General features: G+C 48.6%; 1 protein-coding gene across 1 annotated transcript in view; it reads left to right on the top strand.

The window, feature by feature from the left end:
- Positions 1–24,360, top strand: part of ppk17 (amiloride-sensitive sodium channel pickpocket 17) — a 69,281-nt gene that overhangs the window by 27,611 nt on the left and 17,310 nt on the right. Inside the window, exons 11-15 of the mRNA XM_084597182.1 lie at positions 1,131–1,206; positions 15,452–15,591; positions 17,159–17,338; positions 18,594–18,654; positions 20,047–20,180. Of these exons, the coding sequence (XP_084453308.1) occupies positions 1,131–1,206; positions 15,452–15,591; positions 17,159–17,338; positions 18,594–18,654; positions 20,047–20,180 (591 nt within the window). The remainder of the gene's footprint in view (positions 1–1,130; positions 1,207–15,451; positions 15,592–17,158; positions 17,339–18,593; positions 18,655–20,046; positions 20,181–24,360) is intronic.

Here is a 24,360-nt window from a genome sequence, read left to right as displayed (position 1 = left end):
TTTACGACGTATGGCTTGGTTTTCTTGGCGAGCCCATACCATAAGGTAAAGATCTGCTTTCTGGTCGCAAAATGTGCATTGAGTTGAAAAAGTACCCGGACTAATTTTGTGCAGTCCAGCTGTGCTGCTGTAAGACAATGTAGACGCCTAAGGGTACACTCCTCTTATTTATCGAGTCTTTTAGCAGGTGCTGGGAATGTTTGTCTCGCTAAGCGGACGTGTTGCAGTATCTCGCGATATGTAGTGACGGGCTGAGGGTGGTCGGGTGAAGTGAGTGATGAGGGATCCCGGGAGAGGAATTATCGGGCTGCGCAATGTGCACACTTGTTTCCCTCTACCCCTTAATGACCAGGTACCCAGATTATTTCTTTGTCCGAGACCTGATTTCTGGCTTGGGATAATACTTTACAGGCTAAGGGAGAAACCCAGCCGCGCATGTAGTTTCTGTAGGCTGTTTGGGAGCCGGTGACGATGTATACGGAATCGGCATGTGTTGCGGCTTATACAATGCTGCCTACTCTATGCGACATCTGAATTTCTAGCCGTCAGCCCCACTACCGTATGGCCTAGACGAGTTACGGCTACTTTTTTGATGCCTTCGCAGGGGCCCGCAGCATCCACAAAGAAGGTTCGTCTTTCATTGGAGTAATTTTTATCTGTCGTCCTGGGTCGTGACTTGCGTCGTGCTTCGTGATATTCGGGATGCATATTGCGTGGTAGTGGGGTCTGTCTGCAGACGGAACTCACACTGCATTGATAATGTTGAAAAATACACCTGTGGCTCCAGTTAATACTTCTACAGCAAAAAGCTTCTCCTACAGCAAAAGCCAGCATCCTCAAAAACGAAGTATTTTTGGGACTGCGCAACGTTCAATTTGCAAGCACTCAAGGTAGATAATGCGAGAGATGTTGCCCAAAGGGTCATTCCCTTCTGAGACTCCGCAGAAATGTCCCACCTCATCACAAAGGCGTGGTCACGCAAAAATGAGACGCATGCTCATCCCTTACAACAACACAATTGACACACAGAGGTCACGTGACAGGGTGATGTCTGTGAGCACAGTGCTCTAGTTTGTCCGGATTATCACGGAGATAACCAATATATGATCGACCTTCAAATTCGTCCCCAGGTACTACTACCTGAATATGAAGCTCACCATTCCTTTCCGATACGTCGCCATCTTAAAGACCATCCCCATGCACACGGTAAGTTTGTTTCCTCCTTGCTAAGCCAACTCTGGCCATCACGGGACTGGAAAAGAAATATAATAAACTCTTCAATTTGATTCGCTCTGGCTGAGTATGTCAAGTGCTCTTTTAATGCACAGGGAAGCCTAGCTTAAGAAAGCGGTTGATGGATTTCTTGCAACATAGCGCTAAACAGACAGGGACACAGCGAGACACACGGGACGGGCTCGCTGTGTCCCTGTCTGTTTAGCGCTATGTTGCAAGGAAGCCGTCACCAACTCGCCCAAGCTTCCATCCTGGCGGTTGATGGAACGGGGGATGAGAAGGGTAAGATGACAGGAGACGAGAAAGTAAATGCGCGGCATCATTTTTCTATATCACAACATCTTTGTTATGCCGTCAAAACTGTTCAGTCTTAATTACTGGCACAAAATATAATTATTATAAAGATATGAAATTTAATTAAACAAAATATTTCAGGAATGTTTCTTTCAGGTCTAGTTGGGTCATGTTTTCGAAGTTTAATTATTTTTAGCGCAGCACCTAGGAGCCTGATGGCCTCCTTTGTGTTTCTCTAAAAAGGATTCCACTTTTATTACATTAACCAATTGCGCTAACTTTGCGACAACTCTATTCAGTTTATATTAATTAAATTCAAAGAAATGTACATCATAACAGGACACATGCAGGTTCCTCTGCGACATAACTTTAATGATGATAACTGTTACTGGTTTTTAGAGCGTTTTGTGATAGTTTTGCAATTAGCCGCGTGGAAGCATTTCTCTTCGTTAAAAAACCTCGTCGTATTTTGGAAACAGCTCCTTAGCAAAGCAAACGTTATCCTACATAACTTTTCTTTATCTACCTCACCCGAGAACGCTATCTTGGCCAAAATAGAAATGTGGCATAAAAGTGAGGGATCTCTCTAGCGCGCCTTCTGTTGTGACGTCATGAGTATGGTCCAGTTATTCCTGTCAGCGAACTCTCTTCTTCCAGCTGGGCGCAGAGGAGGGCAGAAAGAGGTGGGAGCGGTGTGTGTTTGCTTACGAAGCCACTTTCTAGACCAGAAGCGAGGATGAAAGATGTAGGATTAGCGCCCCTCGCGCCTCATAGGAGATAATGTAGGGCTACGGTCTACTGCTTCCTATAAGTAGTCCAATTAACATACATTTTTAAGCAATGCCGTTATGGCCCCTGCAGAGCCAAAAGCAGCGAAGCCCGGTAAATTTGAACCAGAGCCGAACCGTATATTTCCTCCCTCCACAGCGCGTACTCGTATCCCTCGCATCGCAGAGGTAGCTTCGAAAAAAAAAAGGAACGTTGGTTTGACTGTTTTGTTAATTCCTCCTTTTTTTTTTTTTTCAGACTAAAGGCGATATGCGCAGCGCATAAATAATCCCAAGCACTTTATGGTTCATGTCGCATGCTTACACTTTTTGCCACGAATTTCAAACGAGACCACATTACGAGACCATTTTACGGGAATTGGCGTCAAAGCCTTGATGTTGAAGAACAAAGTGCGTGCTAGTGTAAATGGTTATATAATTTTGCTTTAGCGAACACTGGTGTCACGGTTTCCATAATAAGTCTCAGTTTTAAAAGTCGCCTTGGACCGACAGTAATGTTTGATTAGGACCGAAGTGTCAGCTTTCGCAGTGTTGGGGGACCATATCTGCTTCCTGTGGGTTTCTGCTGCATGTCAGTCGTTATTGCTGGGGAAACGCTTCGAGTTGAGTTTGCAGTTTTAGCACGAGCCACGCATGATGTTATTTTAGGCATTGTTTTTCTGCGCGATTGTGGAGCAACTGTAGATTGCGCAGCAGGCGAAATTCCTCTGCGCCGCAATATTCTGATTGCGTTTGCAGAAGACTCACCTAACCCTAGCGACGGAGCATTTTATGTCTCTAGCGATATAATCTTACTATCCGTGACTCCAATGTTTGTGCCTGTCCATTACTCCTCCGTTTGAGCAGGCACCCACTCTGTATTGAAGCCTACACGAACGCCACGAAGAAACATTTATTAGGGTCCCGGGTCGTCGCCGAAAACGTTCATGATTGTGCCCAAGGGGACTTGACCGTCACCACCGAGATTCCAACAAGGCCTTTGCATCACCTTCTCTCCCATCGGGGAACGTCACGACAAGCGGATGAGCGATGAAGGATCAGCCACTGAATCTGCGCATACTTGCTTGAGTAAAAGGGTGAGACGACATCATGTGGCTCGACTCAGATTTAAGCTCGCACCTTCATTTGCTGGTACTTTATCGCCATCCGCCTGTCGTGACGTATATATAGGCTACTGGGGTGCGTAGGCCTTGTCAAGATCTCGGTCGGTGGTGTCGACATGATCAATTGAAGAAGCTAGGCCAGCCGATGGTGTGGTGCTTCGCTTCATATGTTAGCAAGGGACACAACTTGCTGCGTAGCGTTTTGTCATCTTGTACAACCTTGACAAGAGTGCGGGCAAAGCCGAGATGACGTGAGGTGATGTCGTCATGCATCGCATGTAGGACAGCGCCACGAAGAGAAGCCGGGACGGAAAGCAGCAGACGGGCACCATCAGCTGCGTAGTTTTTTGTTTTTTGTTTTTTTTTAAGAGTAGACCACCTCGAATAACAAAGGATGTTGTAGGTGAAGACTTGCGCGCCTTATCAAACAACGAGTCAGTGCGCAGTCTTGACATCTCTTGCTTGAACTGTACGCGATTTGGTAATGTTTCGGTTACAGGCGCCAGGCAGGCGTCTAGATCTTCTTCACGGACTACCATGCATGGAAGATAAAATCAGGACTAGAAGTCAGCGTCAGCGTGGAGACGACCGCTAATCTAAAGGGACGAGGTTCAATTTATTAATTTATTTTTTAAGCATCGATCCAATGGTGATAGGGCATAACACTTTAGGTTGGTCGCATCGAATTTGGCGGCTGGTGACGTCAGTTCTCTGTCGACCAAACAGGTGCGCCGCTCGCGCGAACACATTTGCCGACACGGCTGCTAACGACAGTATGAGCCATTAAAAGCTTTCGCCTTAAAAATAAGCTATCCATTGATGAAGACAAGATGAGAAGCTTGAGACCTTTGCGGCGCTCCTAGATCAGGAATCATGGTATAGTGCTGAAGTTCCTTCCGCTCCTCTAACTTGTGGCTGGAATGAGGAATAAGTGGAAGAGTAACAGCAAGACTATGATTGAAGGTTTAATTCTTTGTACGAGTACCCGGTGAGCTCACCTCGCTCACCGATCCCTAACAATTAAATCACGAGTCAAATATAGCATCGCGGATGCTTTGACTATAAGTGTTCTGCCCCGCATCCACCGCCGCTATGACGAGGCCAGGAGCAAGCCACAACATAGGCGCAAGAGGCGACAGCATGGCGCGAATATTGAAACGGATAATAAAACGTCTCTGCTAACGTCGGCGGTGCGTGGTGAACAGGCGAATGCCATCGGGGGAGACTCAGACGCTCCCGCAATGGAAGGATGCAGGAAAGCACTTAATTTTGTGCATTCGAGACGCCCAGCGCATCACTGCTGTACTCGCGCTTCCGAAAAAGTTCCGTGTACTCGGCACCGATGTGTCAAGCCCGGCTGGCTCGACCGCGACAAATATACTCTGGCCCGGGTCCGGTCAGAGGAAGCTAGATTCGTGGGGCTTCCGAGTGGTCCGAGCCCGTGCCCACCTCTAATGTAAAGCGCCGCTTTAACAAAGCCGTATGACCGTGCCTGACTTGAATTCGTATACCTCGAAGGTTGATTTCAAGGCGAAAGGCTTACGGAGCAAAAATCTGTGAGCGGAGCTGTGCGCGTTATCTGTGCGTCGCATCTGTGCGCCAATGGGTCGCTCGCAAATAGCGGACGTGTGAGGAGGGAGCTGAAGAATGAAAACTATTGATGGTGATAGAAAACGAGTAAAAATTCTAAGTAGACATCGATAGAGTTAATGACTAATGCAAATGACTAATATTGATGATTAATATTGCCACGTGCCTAGCGCCGCGCGACAGCCGTGCTTGGTGCCGACGACGACGAAGCGGTTGTTGGCACGAGCGGCGCACTGGGGCTGGACTCTGTGATCGGAACTACAAGCCGACCTTATTCTCGGGTCCTCGGCTACGTGTACCTTCACGGCTCCTTGTGACTTGAGTCGTAACAATATGACTAAAATGACTTGTAGCACCAATATGTCAAACTTCGACTTGTGGTGACTGCAACTGATTGGAAATCAGTAAAAATGCTTGCCGATAAGTGGTAATGACAATCACTAGGCATGACTACTCGTGACTATGAAGCGACCGATGTCTGACGACGACTTGAATGAGCGCAGCTTACTGAAAACGAGTAAAAGGGCTTAGCGCGATGAGTGATATAATGATCACAATTACTAGGCATGGCTCATCATGACTGATAATGGAGAGGCAAGGTAAAGAGGTAAACGATGAGAGTAAATGATAGAAGAGGAAGAGGCTTTTGCTGCTCTCTTCTTGAGAGACTAAAAGACGTTTTTCATTATTCATCCTTTCAACCCCAAGTGAACAACCCGAGTTGGCAGCTCCTTCTAACTTTGATATTGTGTGGTCTCGTTAAGTCACACAGGCAGTCAAAGAATATGTGACCGGCCATGCTAGCTGTCAGCTACTACCTGTCGACCGAGGCGGTGGGTGCGGATTCTGGTGCGAGTTGTCGCTTGATGGTGCACGGGGCATCCTATTGGTTCTTGTCAGGACAATGTAGTCTAGCCGGTGGCATGACGGCATGCCAACCTCGATTCCTCGGCGGCGGATGCCAAGTTGTGTCTCCGCAGGCTGTATATTGCCTTCTCAGTTGAGCAAAAGTAGTCTGAAGCTAGTCCAGCTGGTCGACTGGCAGCTGTGTGTTCAATAGATAGACGAGACGTGCTTGGCTGATCCTGCTACATTTTTGTTTTGAATGTACAAAGGAAGTTGTACACTTATATAGACCAGTAAATCATACTGGAGCAGCCAGATTCGTGGCTCAGTGTCTCGAGGCGCTGGGCTCGGCTCTGGTGAGGCGGTGGGTGCGGCTTCTGGCAGGAGTTGTCGGTACCTTGAGGGTGCATTGTGCATCCACTTGGTTCCTGTCAGGATAGTATCCTCTGGCCGGTGGGATGGCGGCATGCCACCCTCGCTTCTTCGGCGGCGGGGGCCAAAAGGTGTCGTCGCAAGCTGTACACTGCCTCCTTAATTGGGGACAAAAGTAGGCTGCAGCCAGTCCAGCTGATCGACCGGCAGCTGTGTGCTCATTTGTCGTACTTGGCTGATCCCGCTACATTTTTTTTATTTCTAATGTACGAAGGACACTGTACACTTATATAAACCAGTAAATCATATTGAAGCAGCCAGATTCGTGGCTCAGTGTCTCGAGGCGCTGGGCTCGGCTCTGGTGAGGCGGTGGATGCGGCTTCTGGTCTGGCCGGTGGGATGGCGGTATGTCACCCTCGCTCCTTCGGCGGCGGGGGCCAAAACGTGTCGTCGCAGGCTGTACACTGCCTCCTTGATTGGGGACAAAAGTAGGCTGCAGCCAGTCCAGCTGATCGACCGGCAGCTGTGTGCTCATTTGTCGTACTTGGCTGATCCCGCTACATTTTTTTTATTTCCAATGTACGAAGGACACTGTACACTTATATAGACCAGTAAATCATATTGAAGCAGCCAGATTCGTGGCTCAGTGTCTCGAGGCGCTGGGCTCGGCTCTGGTGAGGCGGTGGGTGTGGCTTCTGGCAGGAGTTGTCGGTACCTTGAGGGTGCATTGTGCATCCACTTGGTTCCTGTCAGGATAGTATCCTCTGGCCGATGGGATGGCGGTATGTCACCCTCGCTCCTTCGGCGGCGGGGGCCAAAACGTGTCGTCGCAGGCTGTACACTGCCTCCTTGATTGGGGACAAAAGTAGGCTGCAGCCAGTCCAGCTGATCGACCGGCAGCTGTGTGCTCATTTGTCGTACTTGGCTGATCCCGCTACATTTTTGTTTATTTCTAATGTACGAAGGACACTGTACACTTATATAGACCAGTAAATCATATTGAAGCAGCCAGATTCGTGGCTCAGTGTCTCGAGGCGCTGGGCTCGGCTCTGGTGAGGCGGTGGGTGCGGCTTCTGGCAGGAGTTGTCGGTACCTTGAGGGTGCATTGTGCATCCACTTGGTTCCTGTCAGGATAGTATCCTCTGGCCGGTGGGATGGCGGCATGCCACCCTCGCTCCTTCGGCGGCGGGGGCCAAAACGTGTCGTCGCAGGCTGTACACTGCCTCCTTGATTGGGGACAAAAGTAGGCTGCAGCCAGTCCAGCTGATCGACCGGCAGCTGTGTGCTCATTTGTCGTACTTGGCTGATCCCGCTACATTTTTTTTTTATTTCTAATGTACGAAGGACACTGTACACTTATATAGACCAGTAAATCATATTGAAGCAGCCAGATTCGTGGCTCAGTGTCTCGAGGCGCTGGGCTCGGCTCTGGTGAGGCGGTGGGTGCGGCTTCTGGCAGGAGTTGTCGGTACCTTGAGGGTGCATTGTGCATCCACTTGGTTCCTCTCAGTATAGTATCCTCTGGCCGGTGGGATGGCGGTATGTCACCCTCGCTCCTTCGGCGGCGGGGGCCAAAACGTGTCGTCGCAGGCTGTACACTGCCTCCTTGATTGGGGACAAAAGTAGGCTGCAGCCAGTCCAGCTGATCGACCGGCAGCTGTGTGCTCATTTGTCGTACTTGGCTGATCCCGCTACATTTTTTTTTATTTCTAATGTACGAAGGACACTGTACACTTATATAGACCAGTAAATCATATTGAAGCAGCCAGATTCGTGGCTCAGTGTCTCGAGGCGCTGGGCTCGGCTCTGGTGAGGCGGTGGATGCGGCTTCTGGCAGGAGTTGTCGGTACCTTGAGGGTGCATTGTGCATCCACTTGGTTCCTCTCAGTATAGTATCCTCTGGCCGGTGGGATGGCGGTATGTCACCCTCGCTCCTTCGGCGGCGGGGGCCAAAACGTGTCGTCGCAGGCTGTACACTGCCTCCTTGATTGGGGACAAAAGTAGGCTGCAGCCAGTCCAGCTGATCGACCGGCAGCTGTGTGCTCATTTGTCGTACTTGGCTGATCCCGCTACATTTTTTTTTATTTCTAATGTACGAAGGACACTGTACACTTATATAGACCAGTAAATCATATTGAAGCAGCCAGATTCGTGGCTCAGTGTCTCGAGGCGCTGGGCTCGGCTCTGGTGAGGCGGTGGGTGCGGCTTCTGGCAGGAGTTGTCGGTACCTTGAGGGTGCATTGTGCATCCACTTGGTTCCTGTCAGGATAGTATCCTCTGGCCGGTGGGATGGCGGTATGTCACCCTCGCTCCTTCGGCGGCGGGGGCCAAAACGTGTCGTCGCAGGCTGTACACTGCCTCCTTGATTGGGGACAAAAGTAGGCTGCAGCCAGTCCAGCTGATCGACCGGCAGCTGTGTGCTCATTTGTCGTACTTGGCTGATCCCGCTACATTTTTTTTTTTATTTCTAATGTACGAAGGACACTGTACACTTATATAGACCAGTAAATCATATTGAAGCAGCCAGATTCGTGGCTCAGTGTCTCGAGGCGCTGGGCTCGGCTCTGGTGAGGCGGTGGGTGCGGCTTCTGGCAGGAGTTGTCGGTACCTTGAGGGTGCATTGTGCATCCACTTGGTTCCTGTCAGGATAGTATCCTCTGGCCGGTGGGATGGCGGTATGTCACCCTCGCTCCTTCGGCGGCGGGGGCCAAAACGTGTCGTCGCAGGCTGTACACTGCCTCCTTGATTGGGGACAAAAGTAGGCTGCAGCCAGTCCAGCTGATCGACCGGCAGCTGTGTGCTCATTTGTCGTACTTGGCTGATCCCGCTACATTTTTTTTATTTCCAATGTACGAAGGACACTGTACACTTATATAGACCAGTAAATCATATTGAAGCAGCCAGATTCGTGGCTCAGTGTCTCGAGGCGCTGGGCTCGGCTCTGGTGAGGCGGTGGGTGTGGCTTCTGGCAGGAGTTGTCGGTACCTTGAGGGTGCATTGTGCATCCACTTGGTTCCTGTCAGGATAGTATCCTCTGGCCGATGGGATGGCGGTATGTCACCCTCGCTCCTTCGGCGGCGGGGGCCAAAACGTGTCGTCGCAGGCTGTACACTGCCTCCTTGATTGGGGACAAAAGTAGGCTGCAGCCAGTCCAGCTGATCGACCGGCAGCTGTGTGCTCATTTGTCGTACTTGGCTGATCCCGCTACATTTTTGTTTATTTCTAATGTACGAAGGACACTGTACACTTATATAGACCAGTAAATCATATTGAAGCAGCCAGATTCGTGGCTCAGTGTCTCGAGGCGCTGGGCTCGGCTCTGGTGAGGCGGTGGGTGCGGCTTCTGGCAGGAGTTGTCGGTACCTTGAGGGTGCATTGTGCATCCACTTGGTTCCTGTCAGGATAGTATCCTCTGGCCGGTGGGATGGCGGCATGCCACCCTCGCTCCTTCGGCGGCGGGGGCCAAAACGTGTCGTCGCAGGCTGTACACTGCCTCCTTGATTGGGGACAAAAGTAGGCTGCAGCCAGTCCAGCTGATCGACCGGCAGCTGTGTGCTCATTTGTCGTACTTGGCTGATCCCGCTACATTTTTTTTTTTATTTCTAATGTACGAAGGACACTGTACACTTATATAGACCAGTAAATCATATTGAAGCAGCCAGATTCGTGGCTCAGTGTCTCGAGGCGCTGGGCTCGGCTCTGGTGAGGCGGTGGGTGCGGCTTCTGGCAGGAGTTGTCGGTACCTTGAGGGTGCATTGTGCATCCACTTGGTTCCTCTCAGTATAGTATCCTCTGGCCGGTGGGATGGCGGTATGTCACCCTCGCTCCTTCGGCGGCGGGGGCCAAAACGTGTCGTCGCAGGCTGTACACTGCCTCCTTGATTGGGGACAAAAGTAGGCTGCAGCCAGTCCAGCTGATCGACCGGCAGCTGTGTGCTCATTTGTCGTACTTGGCTGATCCCGCTACATTTTTTTTTATTTCTAATGTACGAAGGACACTGTACACTTATATAGACCAGTAAATCATATTGAAGCAGCCAGATTCGTGGCTCAGTGTCTCGAGGCGCTGGGCTCGGCTCTGGTGAGGCGGTGGATGCGGCTTCTGGCAGGAGTTGTCGGTACCTTGAGGGTGCATTGTGCATCCACTTGGTTCCTCTCAGTATAGTATCCTCTGGCCGGTGGGATGGCGGTATGTCACCCTCGCTCCTTCGGCGGCGGGGGCCAAAACGTGTCGTCGCAGGCTGTACACTGCCTCCTTGATTGGGGACAAAAGTAGGCTGCAGCCAGTCCAGCTGATCGACCGGCAGCTGTGTGCTCATTTGTCGTACTTGGCTGATCCCGCTACATTTTTTTTATTTCTAATGTACGAAGGACACTGTACACTTATATAGACCAGTAAATCATATTGAAGCAGCCAGATTCGTGGCTCAGTGTCTCGAGGCGCTGGGCTCGGCTCTGGTGAGGCGGTGGGTGCGGCTTCTGGCAGGAGTTGTCGGTACCTTGAGGGTGCATTGTGCATCCACTTGGTTCCTGTCAGGATAGTATCCTCTGGCCGGTGGGATGGCGGTATGTCACCCTCGCTCCTTCGGCGGCGGGGGCCAAAACGTGTCGTCGCAGGCTGTACACTGCCTCCTTGATTGGGGACAAAAGTAGGCTGCAGCCAGTCCAGCTGATCGACCGGCAGCTGTGTGCTCATTTGTCGTACTTGGCTGATCCCGCTACATTTTTTTTTTATTTCTAATGTACGAAGGACACTGTACACTTATATAGACCAGTAAATCATATTGAAGCAGCCAGATTCGTGGCTCAGTGTCTCGAGGCGCTGGGCTCGGCTCTGGTGAGGCGGTGGGTGCGGCTTCTGGCAGGAGTTGTCGGTACCTTGAGGGTGCATTGTGCATCCACTTGGTTCCTGTCAGGATAGTATCCTCTGGCCGGTGGGATGGCGGTATGTCACCCTCGCTCCTTCGGCGGCGGGGCCCAAAACGTGTCGTCGCAGGCTGTACACTGCCTCCTTGATTGGGGACAAAAGTAGGCTGCAGCCAGTCCAGCTGATCGACCGGCAGCTGTGTGCTCATTTGTCGTACTTGGCTGATCCCGCTACATTTTTTTTATTTCTAATGTACGAAGGACACTGTACACTTATATAGACCAGTAAATCATATTGAAGCAGCCAGATTCGTGGCTCAGTGTCTCGAGGCGCTGGGCTCGGCTCTGGTGAGGCGGTGGGTGTGGCTTCTGGCAGGAGTTGTCGGTACCTTGAGGGTGCATTGTGCATCCACTTGGTTCCTGTCAGGATAGTATCCTCTGGCCGGTGGGATGGCGGCATGCCACCCTCGCTCCTTCGGCGGCGGGGGCCAAAACGTGTCGTCGCAGGCTGTACACTGCCTCCTTGATTGGGGACAAAAGTAGGCTGCAGCCAGTCCAGCTGATCGACCGGCAGCTGTGTGCTCATTTGTCGTACTTGGCTGATCCCGCTACATTTTTTTTATTTCTAATGTACGAAGGACACTGTACACTTATATAGACCAGTAAATCATATTGAAGCAGCCAGATTCGTGGCTCAGTGTCTCGAGGCGCTGGGCTCGGCTCTGGTGAGGCGGTGGGTGCGGCTTCTGGCAGGAGTTGTCGGTACCTTGAGGGTGCATTGTGCATCCACTTGGTTCCTCTCAGTATAGTATCCTCTGGCCGGTGGGATGGCGGTATGTCACCCTCGCTCCTTCGGCGGCGGGGGCCAAAACGTGTCGTCGCAGGCTGTACACTGCCTCCTTGATTGGGGACAAAAGTAGGCTGCAGCCAGTCCAGCTGATCGACCGGCAGCTGTGTGCTCATTTGTCGTACTTGGCTGATCCCGCTACATTTTTTTTTATTTCTAATGTACGAAGGACACTGTACACTTATATAGACCAGTAAATCATATTGAAGCAGCCAGATTCGTGGCTCAGTGTCTCGAGGCGCTGGGCTCGGCTCTGGTGAGGCGGTGGGTGCGGCTTCTGGCAGGAGTTGTCGGTACCTTGAGGGTGCATTGTGCATCCACTTGGTTCCTCTCAGTATAGTATCCTCTGGCCGGTGGGATGGCGGTATGTCACCCTCGCTCCTTCGGCGGCGGGGGCCAAAACGTGTCGTCGCAGGCTGTACACTGCCTCCTTGATTGGGGACAAAAGTAGGCTGCAGCCAGTCCAGCTGATCGACCGGCAGCTGTGTGCTCATTTGTCGTACTTGGCTGATCCCGCTACATTTTTTTTATTTCTAATGTACGAAGGACACTGTACACTTATATAGACCAGTAAATCATATTGAAGCAGCCAGATTCGTGGCTCAGTGTCTCGAGGCGCTGAGCTCGTCTCTGGTGACGCGGTGGGTGCGGCTTCTGGCAGGAGTTGTCGGTACCTTGAGGGTGCATTGTGCATCCACTTGGTTCCTGTCAGGATAGTATCCTCTGGCCGGTGGGATGGCGGTATGTCACCCTCGCTCCTTCGGCGGCGGGGGCCAAAACGTGTCGTCGCAGGCTGTACACTGCCTCCTTGATTGGGGACAAAAGTAGGCTGCAGCCAGTCCAGCTGATCGACCGGCAGCTGTGGGCTCATTTGTCGTACTTGGCTAATCCCGCTACATTTTTTTTTATTTCTAATGTACGAAGGACACTGTACACTTATATAGACCAGTAAATCATATTGAAGCAGCCAGATTCGTGGCTCAGTGTCTCGAGGCGCTGGGCTCGGCTCTGGTGAGGCGGTGGGTGCGGCTTCTGGCAGGAGTTGCAGGTACCTTGAGGGTGCATTGTGCATCCACTTGGTTCCTGTCAGGATAGTATCCTCTGGCCGGTGGGATGGCGGTATGTCACCCTCGCTCCTTCGGCGGCGGGGCCCAAAACGTGTCGTCGCAGGCTGTACACTGCCTCCTTGATTGGGGACAAAAGTAGGCTGCAGCCAGTCCAGCTGATCGACCGGCAGATGTGTGCTCATTTGTCGTACTTGGCTGATCCCGCTACATTTTTTGTATTTCTAATGTACGAAGGACACTGTACACTTATATAGACCAGTAAATCATATTGAAGCAGCCAGATTCGTGGCTCAGTGTCTCGAGGCGCTGGGCTCGGCTCTGGTGAGGCGGTGGGTGCGGCTTCTGGCAGGAGTTGTCGGTACCTTGAGGGTGCATTGTGTATCCACTTGGTTCCTGTCAGGATAGTATCCTCTGGCCGGTGGGATGGCGGTATGTCACCCTCGCTCCTTCGGCGGCGGGGCCCAAAACGTGTCGTCGCAGGCTGTACACTGCCTCCTTGATTGGGGACAAAAGTAGGCTGCAGCCAGTCCAGCTGATCGACCGGCAGCTGTGCGCTCATTTGTCGTACTTGGCTGATCCCGCTACATTTTTTTTTATTTCTAATGTACGAAGGACACTGTACACTTATATAGACCAGTAAATCATATTGAAGCAGCCAGATTCGTGGCTCAGTGTCTCGAGGCGCTGGGCTCGGCTCTGGTGAGGCGGTGGGTGCGGCTTCTGGCAGGAGTTGTCGGTACATTGAGGGTGCATTGTGCATCCACTTGGTTCCTGTCAGGATAGTATCCTCTGGCCGGTGGGATGGCGGTATGTCACCCTCGCTCCTTCGGCGGCGGGGCCCAAAACGTGTCGTCGCAGGCTGTACACTGCCTCCTTGATTGGGGATAAAAGTAGGCTGCAGCCAGTCCAGCTGATCGACCGGCAGCTGTGGGCTCATTTGTCGTACTTGGCTAATCCCGCTACATTTTTTTTATTGCGCAAGCAATACTACTCTTAGTTTCGAGCCTTCAGCGTAGCGCGGCCGGTAGCCAAGTCTTACCCACGTGACGCTGTGACGTCGCACCCCACGTCACACTAGGGTGTGGACTGGCAGGAGCTGCCAACTTGGGTCTCTCGTTTCACATGGGACGGTTATGTCAGAATCAGCCTGCTAGGACCCTGGCATTCACGTTACCCCTCTAGGCCACTAAGGCATGTTCATATCGGTTCGTTAAAGCGGGGCTTTATATGTGGGCCGAGGAAGAAGAAAAAAGAGAAGAAGAAGAACGCTCGGTCATCCGCAGCTAATGCTTTCGCTCAATATTTGGTTCAGCAGCCCCTTGTACAATTATTGTTGTTCGTACCTTGAAAGTGCGTTGGGCAAAACGTGTCGCCGCAGTCTGTACACTGCCTTCTCAATTGGGGTCAAAAGTAGGTTGCAGCTGGTTTAACTAATCGACCGGCAGCTTTGTGTTCAATAGATAGACGAGCCGTACTTGGTTCATCCAGCTACCATATCTTATTTCAAAAATACCAAGGACGTAGCTAGTACTTTAATGTAGACCAGTAAGCCGCACTACAGCATCCAAAGCAGTTTTATCCAACTCATAACTTTAACGTCCCAAAGCGGCATCGGCTATGAGGAACTCCGCAGCATACACTCCGGAAATTTCGACCACCTGGGGTTTTTTATCGTGCACTGACATAGCACAGTACTCGGGCACCTTGCTCTCGCTTTTACAAAAAATCAGCCGCCGCGGCTAAGATCAAACACGTCTCATAGTGAAAATAGCGCAGGAAAACGGGACGAGCGAAGAAACGCACAACACAAGCGCTGACTAGCGACTGATTTTTATTCTAAGAAAACGTTCTTCTAATGCTTTCCTATCAAGAAAAACACCAAAATTTAAGGAAGACAACCAAAGCTACTGATCATACATGACGGTGACAAGACACACACAGCATCGCCGTGGCGCATGCGCGTGAGACAGGTGTCTTTTCCGGATAAATAGAACTTTATCATTGAGAGCGATAGAAGGATCGCTGATGCACCCGCCACTGGTATCGTGAATATGAAATGCCTCTATAATTTCACGTGTTAACCTATCTTTATGTTTGGCGAGGATAACGGTTTTAGAGAACCAGCGATCCTTCTACATGTAGCAGGAAAAATGAAACTTGATGCGCCGCAGCAAATGGAATAACAGCAACATGTGAGGTATTCCGCGTAGACTACAATCCAGCGTTTTGCATCCAAGGACTTCGGAAATGGACCTACGAGGCCAATGCCTACTTTATCGAACGACACTGTTGGGGCCTTTACAGGGTGTAGGAAGCCAGATGGATGTGTTATGGAATGAATAATAAATAGTTGCACACAGAATCACTATTTTGAAGTGGCATTGCTGATACCCTGATAGTTGGCATAGCGTGGCTATAGCAATCGAGGTTTGTCTATACCTCGCAGTCGACCACCGTGTTGGCCGTCATTGGCGGCTACTTGGGCTTCTGGTTGGGCCTCTCCATGTACAGCGGAGTCTGTGGGATCCTACGCCACGTGCAGGTCACCGTCGCGAGGCGCATGAGGGATCCGCTCAACAGGGCCAGGTACAGTGAAATTCCATATTGAAAATCCCCTCACTGAGACGAAAAAAAGCTTTCCATTTTGTGTACTTTCTCTCTGCACCGTTGATAAAAAGCTCTGCATTTTCCTCTGAGTTATTTCAAATCATATTTCGATTATTGTTTGCATTTCTTATAGGTTAACTAAGGCCGAGATGTGGGAATATGTCAAGTACTATGCGTCGCGCCTCTCTGTGTTTCTTTCTTTATTTTCTGTCGTACTCCACGATGTGTTCGAAGCAGGGCGACTCATGCAAAAGGTTGGCCGCCGTCACCTCCTAATGCCTCAAATTAAAAAAAAAAAAAGAAATCATTTTCAAACAGTATACGATAATAATATATTTCTTGAAAAACAAAAGAAAACAAGCAATCAAACGACAGGCAAAAATCGTATCTCAGTCTCAAAGTGACTATTACATTTGCTCTCACTTGGCCAACCGTCGTATCAATAGACAGCCGAACTTCAGGAACTGGATGAATTTAAGATTTTAGCGTAGAATAGTTCGCCCAACGCAATCCAACGCAATCCACGTCACTTTTGTCTCTCACAACTCCGACTCCGGAAGTTTCTGTAAAACGGATCTTTTAACGGAGCCGCGTTAAAAATTCAGTGCCTCCGGCGCCTTAGCCAAGGGAATGTATTTATATATGCGCCCCTACCGAACCCCTCCCGGGTTGATTGGGAGACAGCCCTGCTTGGCTGCTGTGACCTAATGGGCCAACGGGCCTTGGTCCCTATAAGAGAGAGCCCTCCCTGTAAAAAAATATTAATAAATATTTTTCATTCATTCATTCATTCATTCAATACGCGCAAAGGGTTCTTCCATTTGTATATAACAAACTTCTATTGCATGAAGCCGGCGCAAATATACAAGATGCTTTACGAAAATGAACCGTGAAGTGGCGGTTAACATTCCTAAAGTTTAAATAAAAAAACAGGGAACGTGCAGGAATGACAGAGGAGATTTATGCTCTTGCTAGCAAAGAGAAAATTGCTACTATCATGAACTGAAGAAAAATCTACCTATCCGTTTTAATTCGTTTGAATTATTAAAATCCGTTTTCATTCAAATGAAATATTACGGATTCAGCGTGTCGCAAAGTGCATGGACACGAACAGCGATCCGCAGGGGCAGCCGGCAATCGGGAGCTACGGTAATAGCACTGTCACGAAGTGTCTATTCCCTTTCTATTCTTTTTTTTTTTTTCGATGCTATCTCCTACTTCACCTATACTGTTCCTTTCATTTGTTCTAATTCATCTGGATAACAAGAATGTTTTATAACTTCCTCCTTATGCAGTAACACTATATATACTACGCGTGGTCACTTATATGCGGTAGCGACTACGCTTGCGAAAGCATAAGTAATTTAATTGATGGCCGAGTGAGCTTGGACCTATAGCTGTTATCTAGATGATGCGTCCATTCGCGGAGGCACAGCTACGAATGGGCGAACACTGAGTGAGGGATTACAGTGCATTGCTGCGTTCAACTGAACTGCGCTCTGCTGGAGGAAGTTGAAAAGTGACACCTGGGGGCCTTCGCTTGCAGCCTGGCGTGCATGTTCCGCACGTTGCGCCTGGCGTGCAAGGCGGTGTGCGCCGCCTTCTGCGTGATGCAGGCGCGCACGGACATCTTGCAGTACGAGTCCTACCCGACGGCCGTCATGTACGGCCACGACCGCATGCTGGGAATACAGTTCCCCGCCGTCACGCTGTGCATGGAGAAAGGGTGAGGGTGGCCATCTTTTTCTCCTCCTCCCGTTAATTTCCTGCTCCTCCCTGGCTTCAACGAGGCTCCGAAAATAGCCGTGAGGGTTGTTGTGTTCTGTCGAAATTCCCAATACAGAGTACCTAGTTTCAATCGTCATTGTCATCACCACAAGCTTGGTTACATGCCAAGTGCACAACAAAAAGGAATCATCATCGATATTCAGTTAAACATGCGCTATCCGCAACCGCCCTGTCCTTATCCTTGGTTCTGTATCGTGCTATCCCTAGCGCCCTATCTATACCTGTCCCTACCATGAGGAGTCATCCTCTCCAGCTTTCATCTTATCACATTCCCTGTCTCACGTATACTTAAGTTAATCTTCCCACCTGACTCTCTGGTGCCCTCGGGCTTTCTCATGCAGTGGAATTACCTAGGTTATTCTATGAGGCCGTTCAATACCTGTCGTCCGCATACCTGTCGTCCGTCAGCCATCCAGTGCATTTTGTTCTCAGGCTGGCGCTGCTCTCTCAAGCAGAGACGGCAATCAAAATATCCACCTGAACGCCGCCATTGTGGATGTTAATTGTTATCACTTACTTGTATGAAAATTTAGCACCTTGCTAATTTCTCTAAAATACAACGCACTAGCTTCATTACGGCCGAGCGACTTTCAGGTGGAGGAATTGGGGAAAGGTTGCGTGTTTACTAACCACTGCATTAGGGTATCAAAGCGTAGTAGTCGGTAACGCTGAGTTGTAAGTAAATTACGGGATGACCTAAGAGGTGTTACTTACTCAAAAATAAACAAAAATCAACAAACCACTTAAAAAAAATTAGTATAAGAATCGAAAAGTACTGACAAAATGCGTGGACACAGACAAATACTACCTCACATGTTCTTAAATGAAGTGTCATAATCCTTAAGCATCTCAGTATCTGACCTGAAAGGTGACGCATCCAGGGGCTATTTTCAGTGGAAAGAAAAGTACAAAGGAAATGCAGCCAGTTCCATTTGGGTCTCGATGATTTTATAACAATTACCTTTTTTTTTTATCTCTCTAAATATTCAGATTGATTATTCAATCAATGAAACAAATTTTTCTCTCAGCTTATTAATGCAAAGTTCGAAGTCGACACAAGGGCAAAATCAAGTCACAAACACTGTGTCTACGTCAGCCATGTGTTCTGAAGCAGTGAAATGAATTCAAATACCAAATGTCACACCAACCAGACTGCATTTAACCACCCGTGTTCATGGTGTTACATTTCGCAGGTACAACATGACCAGGCTGTGCAGCGAACACACCTTCATGGACTGCAGCGACAATGACTCGGTGACTGACTCGCGGCAAAATCTGGATCGCGTTAATGACACGCACTCCTATGTTATACTTCAACCTTCAGCGAGCAGCGCTTAACTGATTAAGAGCACTAAACAACGCATCTCGACGCTTAAGTCACAGCGCGTCACATGGCGACCATGAACAATTTCCTGATGAACCAGTTCAGTATGCCTCTCGATTAAATATCCAGGAACTGCCAACTTTTAATTTTACCCATGACTTTATTTTCTTTTATATTTTTGTCTTGTGGAGGAAGACGGTCGCCCCGCGCTCGCCTGTCCATCTGTAACTATTTTATTTCATATTTCTCATTTTCATTAGGAATTGAAATGCCCTTAGATATAAAACAAGCTACTTCTCTCACTGCATACAGCAGAAACCGATACTTCTGGCCCATTAATAAAGGTTCTTCTTAAGCAACACGACGAAGCTGATCAATTGCATCCCCCCTCCTCCATTTTCTGAGCAGCAAGCAAACGCTAGACCAAGAACGTGCGTAAGACATTTGCTGTTGAGTTCGGACGCATAAAAAAACAAAAGGACGCTTTAAACGAAGGTTGAGGATTGAGGTGTGTAGTGGTGGCGGGTGTTAATACTTGGATCAGTTTGGTCAAAACTGTTGCTGAAATTCTGTGAATCGCAAAAGTTGGGAAGTATACAGGCAGTCGAGAGAAAGATACCCGCATGGGAAATGTGTAAATAAAAGGAAGACAATAAGTTTCATCACACGATCTCAATAGTTGAAATAAATACCTTATAGCTAAAACCGTCATGTCAGCCGAGAGAACGAATGGAACGAGCATACAGTGAACACATTGCGGCTGAGAAACAAATGTGATTTGCCCCGAACAAAAATAAGCTCCAAAAGCCCCGTTAAGGGAGTATTCATTAGAATAGAGAGATTTAGCTTACCGTGATCCGCGATCCGCCACCGTGGCTCTCTACCGCGCGTGGGCGGGGCGGTCAAGCTGATTGGTCCTGACGCGGCAGGTCATGTGTGCCGACATCCAGTATGTGGCGCCATTTATCGGCGTCAAGGGGGGTCTGGGCATGCGCAGTGGAACGCGCGGTGGCGGATCCCAGTAGCGGATCGCGGATCACGGTAAGCTAAAACTCTCTAATAACAGTGACCGCCATACTACCGCGAAAGGTCGCGCTCATGTCTAAACGACTTATCACCATCTGCTCCCATCTAACACCACTGAAGTCGATAGCTGTGCAATAAAATGGCGCCCATGGCTCCCATGTACATACTCCGTATATAAGGATTGTTATCGGAATTTATGGAAACCCTGAGTGAAAACGGTCGGGGGCGATGGTTGCTGCCACGTGACGACATACGTAATATCTGACGCATCTTCTCCCTGGTCTCTTGAAATGCAGCAACGCATTGTGGGCGCCTACTTGGCGGTGACGGTGAGGCTTATCGAGTACTCGTACGCTCGCAAGGATGTCATCTTTGAATGCAAGTTCGCCTCGACCGACCCAGCCTGCCAGGACTTCGACTGCACAGACCTGTGAGCTGTTCATTACACGTTTTTTGGCACGCAGAAATGGCGGTTAATTATGTCTATACTTAAAAAGGTACAAAATGTGCCCGTGACTTTACATTGGTCCCGCAGGGCTGTTCAATTATAGAAGTGTATCGAAACTTAACTTACCACTTTGATTATAGTTAAAACCGTATGTTAACTGGCTGTCACATCGCTCGCGGATTTCTGCGGATGACCTGTACAGCGCTGAGAAAATTATCAGTGATAGCGAAATAAAAGCGCAGGGATACTATTTTAGGTAAGCTGTCCGTCATCAAAAAATTATAGTTTGTGAGCCCTCAAATTTGAACAAATAAGCTCACAGGCACGTAACTACTGTGTTCCACGCCCATTCGTCACGGGGATGTTTTGTCGCTGCTGTGGGAGCTAGCTCTCTGAGATTTTGCTTTATAAGAAACGCTTATTCCATTCTGGCGTGGTAATGCACGTCTCTCATAAGGGGTCTTTTTATTACATGTACATCGATAGGGAATCAATAAGGAATGCTGGGGAGATAATGAGGAAATTAAAGAATGAAAAGAGGCCTATGAGAAAAAAAGAAAATGCAGAAATTACTATAGGGAAAATAAGAGGGAGGACGCTTGAACTCCGCCTTTAAGCGTATGACACAATAGCGGCATACCCGTCTGCGACTGCCTTTGCAAATCCTCGTTCTTGTGCATGTAGGGTCTTGAATATTTGGGGGCTGTGGTTTTAAAAATTTCTATGCAAAATCTACTACCCCATTCGAGCTGAAATAACGTTCACAAAGTAGCAAAATATCGTCTACGTTAACTGATAAGTGATTCAACATCGGTACGTGCCTAGATTTTCCGAAATCGAGAAAAAAACTGCTCTATGCGGCGTGCACAATTTTCGCAGAAGAGAGTCGAAAAGCTATTTTGACATGGTGCGTCATCTGTCGGGCAGCGAGGTAAGCGCGCCAACGGCCGGGATGGAGCTTTTCTCAATGCTCAACAGATGACGTATCATGTCAAAATAGCTTTTCGACTTTCTTCTGCGAGAATAGAGGGTTTACAAAAGTACGTCTGGCAACCATGAGCGGCACGCTGATCCCGCTCTGGCCGCCATATTTTGTTCGCTTCATCCGTTCGCTTCCTGTCCGTCCGTCAGCGCTCGCCGTTCTGTTCGCGCTTTTCACGTTTTAACCTAGTGTGCTGTGCTTGGACCTCTCTTCGGTCCCTGGCGGTTTCTGTTAGCGACGCCTAGAAGCGTATTTTGATAGCCGAGACGTGGCGGGGCCCACCGGCCGCGCTGCCGAGCGCAGTTACAAATTGCTCTATGAGTAGTGTATGAGCCCCTCGGCAATCCGCAGCGTCATCGCTATCCAGGTACAGTATCCAGAATTCTGTAATGTGGATTTTTTTTTATCTGTGCGCCTTTGCTGTTTACTTAAACGCCTATGAGAGATCATCGCGAGTATGTTTGCTTGGTTTGCGCAATCACCGTCGCTCATCCCAATGGAAGATACTTGGTTGGTGAAATGAGCAAGGATGCATTTTATTTTATGATAAAAGGATCGTACGTAATTTGATGTAAGTTGGACTGGCGCTTAGCACTTTCCTTCCCATGCAGTCGACGCAGTAGTCGGCATTAGTCTCGGAAATAATCGGGGTCTGCGTAAAAAAAAAAAAGTGCCATGGTAATTTGTGCTTCCAGTGATTGAATATTGATTGGTGTGCGATAGGCGATGACGAGTTAATAAAATTTTTGTAAATAATTGATTAATTGATGACATGAAGAAACTCAAAAAAGGAAAAATTGGAAAGTAAGGGTTTAAAGGTGACAGAATGAAAAACCAGTGCTTGGTGATGCTAAGGAAGAAAATTTAGAATGTGTAATTTATTAATTGAAATAATTGAAGAATGTGTTCAAAAGTGTCAAATTGCTCAGAATGGAAAGCCGATTGTTGCTGACACATGCGTATTGGTGTATAAAAATATAAAGCATCAAATAAAATAAAAATAAAGAAAGAAATGATAGAAATATAACATAACATACATAACAGAAATATAGCATACATAACAACATATAACATACTACACTTGTGTGTAGTATGTAACTTTTGATGAATTCATATTTCACTGCATTGTATTCGCCCCTCCTGCTAGGGCCTAGTTAGGACCTGCAGTGTTTGGTAAATAAAATAAATAAATAAGAGAGCTAAAATATAACAAGTGAACAAAGAAAACATCGTGCGTGTGTGTGTATGAGAGAGAGACACTATCGCGTTATACCTTTAACGGCGGAGCTTAAGTGACCCCCTAATTTTTCTATAACGGTATGATATAATATAAATCTGATTTTATGAACACAGCCAGTTGCACAAGGCACAAACACTTCGCAGTAATGTGAGTTGACTTTTCAAATTTCTTTTCGTTTCAGCCGAGTTCCTCCTCCTCCGAGTTCCTCGAAGCTTCCAATGTCAGCGCTTTCATATGAGATTACGGCTTCAAATGTTTACTTTCTGACAGAAGGAATAAACAAGAAATCGACATATTTAAAACTTCCAGTGAATTTCAAGTAGCTGTGAATTAGCGAACCATCGGGTGACTCGAAAAAATACACAAAAGTGAAGCGCACGCTCCGTTATTTTATTGGCCGCGCTGGCAGGTACAAAACCTGAGCTGCGTGCTCCGGACGTGGACCGGTCGAAATGGGCTGCACGTGAGCATATTACAACACACTAGTGGGATGTCATCTTTTCCTGCTTTTCTAGACGCCGCGGGTTTGGCAGCCGCTTGCTTTTGCAGCGTAAAACACGCACCTCGGTCACACTAGACAACCGTATTGCTCTCTGCACCAAGCACTACCATTTCGTACGACTGTGAAAAGTAGTTTCGGTAATCATGCCCGTGTCTTAAATCCAATACACAATGGTAAATGCCACGTACGTACAAAATGTTTCAAAGAACGTATTTGCACAATAGCGTTCGTTATACATGGATTGCTCCTTCTCCCATGTCTTCCATCGCAGTATAAGCTTATCCTTCAAGTTCACAAGGCTCCATAGCGCGCAAAACAACCTTGCTGTTTTAGGTGATAGCACATTCTGTGAGCTAGCTCCCAGTCAGAGGGACGTGTAGTAATGCTTTACATGACCCTTGTAAAGCCGATTAGGACTGCAAACGAACGGTCGCATACACGCGTATACCTTAATTCCGTGCGCGTCTACGACGGTGCGCTGCCTGCAGAAGGGCACGCAACAACATGCTGGCATCATTCCGAATAGAGCTTGTAGCTAACGGCGACTGCTGTGACGTTAAAAAATGAAACAATCGCTTGTGAGCATTCCAATGCACCTTTCGGTGCATGCACGGGTTTTACAAAGGCGCACGTTGACAGCGTACTCGATGGGAGGCGCGGGCGGACTGAGCAAAACATGGCCGCCGCACACAGTTTCTGTTTCTTTCACTAGATGGCGCTAACTTTTGTAAAGCCTCTATTGTGCACGCCACCGAGAGCAGTTTTTTCTCGATTTCGGGAAATCTAGGCAAGTACCGATGCTGAATCACTTATCAGATAACGTAGACTATATTTTGCTACTTTGTGAACGTTATTTCAGCTCGAATGGGGCAGTATATTTTGCATAGGAATTTTTTAAATCCCAGCCCCCAAATATTCAAGACCCTGTAGTTTTCTCCTCGCTAAATCGCTAATTCCTTATTCCCGCCTCTGCTTTCTCGCACATGCTCATTAGCATACAGTCGTATAATATACCACATTATGGTACGGCTATCGGACAAATATGTTAAGTCGCGCCTAACCAAGCCGGTACAAACGTGGTTGCGTACGTGGACTATATGAATGGCGTGTCGTGGCTTAGGATTATAGGGTCCTGATGTTGTCCATTCCCATCTGAAAGGCGAAGCCTTTGTCGGCAGCTCCTTTCATGTCATGTGGTCTCGTGACGCAACAACCCGCCGAACAATCGTTCCTGGTCATGTCGCCTGACAACTACCACTTGTCAGAGCAACGGCCACGATTTTTCGCTAATCCGACAACGCCGACGTTAACAACGCCGAATATTCTGCAACGGGCCCTTTAGAACTACCGCATTAAAAGAAAGAATTAGTCAAGCTATGCTTAAGGGCTTAGCGTATTAATCAGCGAAATATGTTAGTGCTTCCGTTCATAGCCCTGC

Source organism: Amblyomma maculatum, chromosome 3 (genome assembly GCF_055883805.1).
Source record: "Amblyomma maculatum isolate TAMU_Amacu chromosome 3, ASM5588380v1, whole genome shotgun sequence".
NCBI lineage: Eukaryota > Metazoa > Arthropoda > Arachnida > Ixodida > Ixodidae > Amblyomma > Amblyomma maculatum.
Note: the sequence above shows the minus strand (reverse complement) of the source record. Positions and strands in the feature narration are given on the sequence as shown.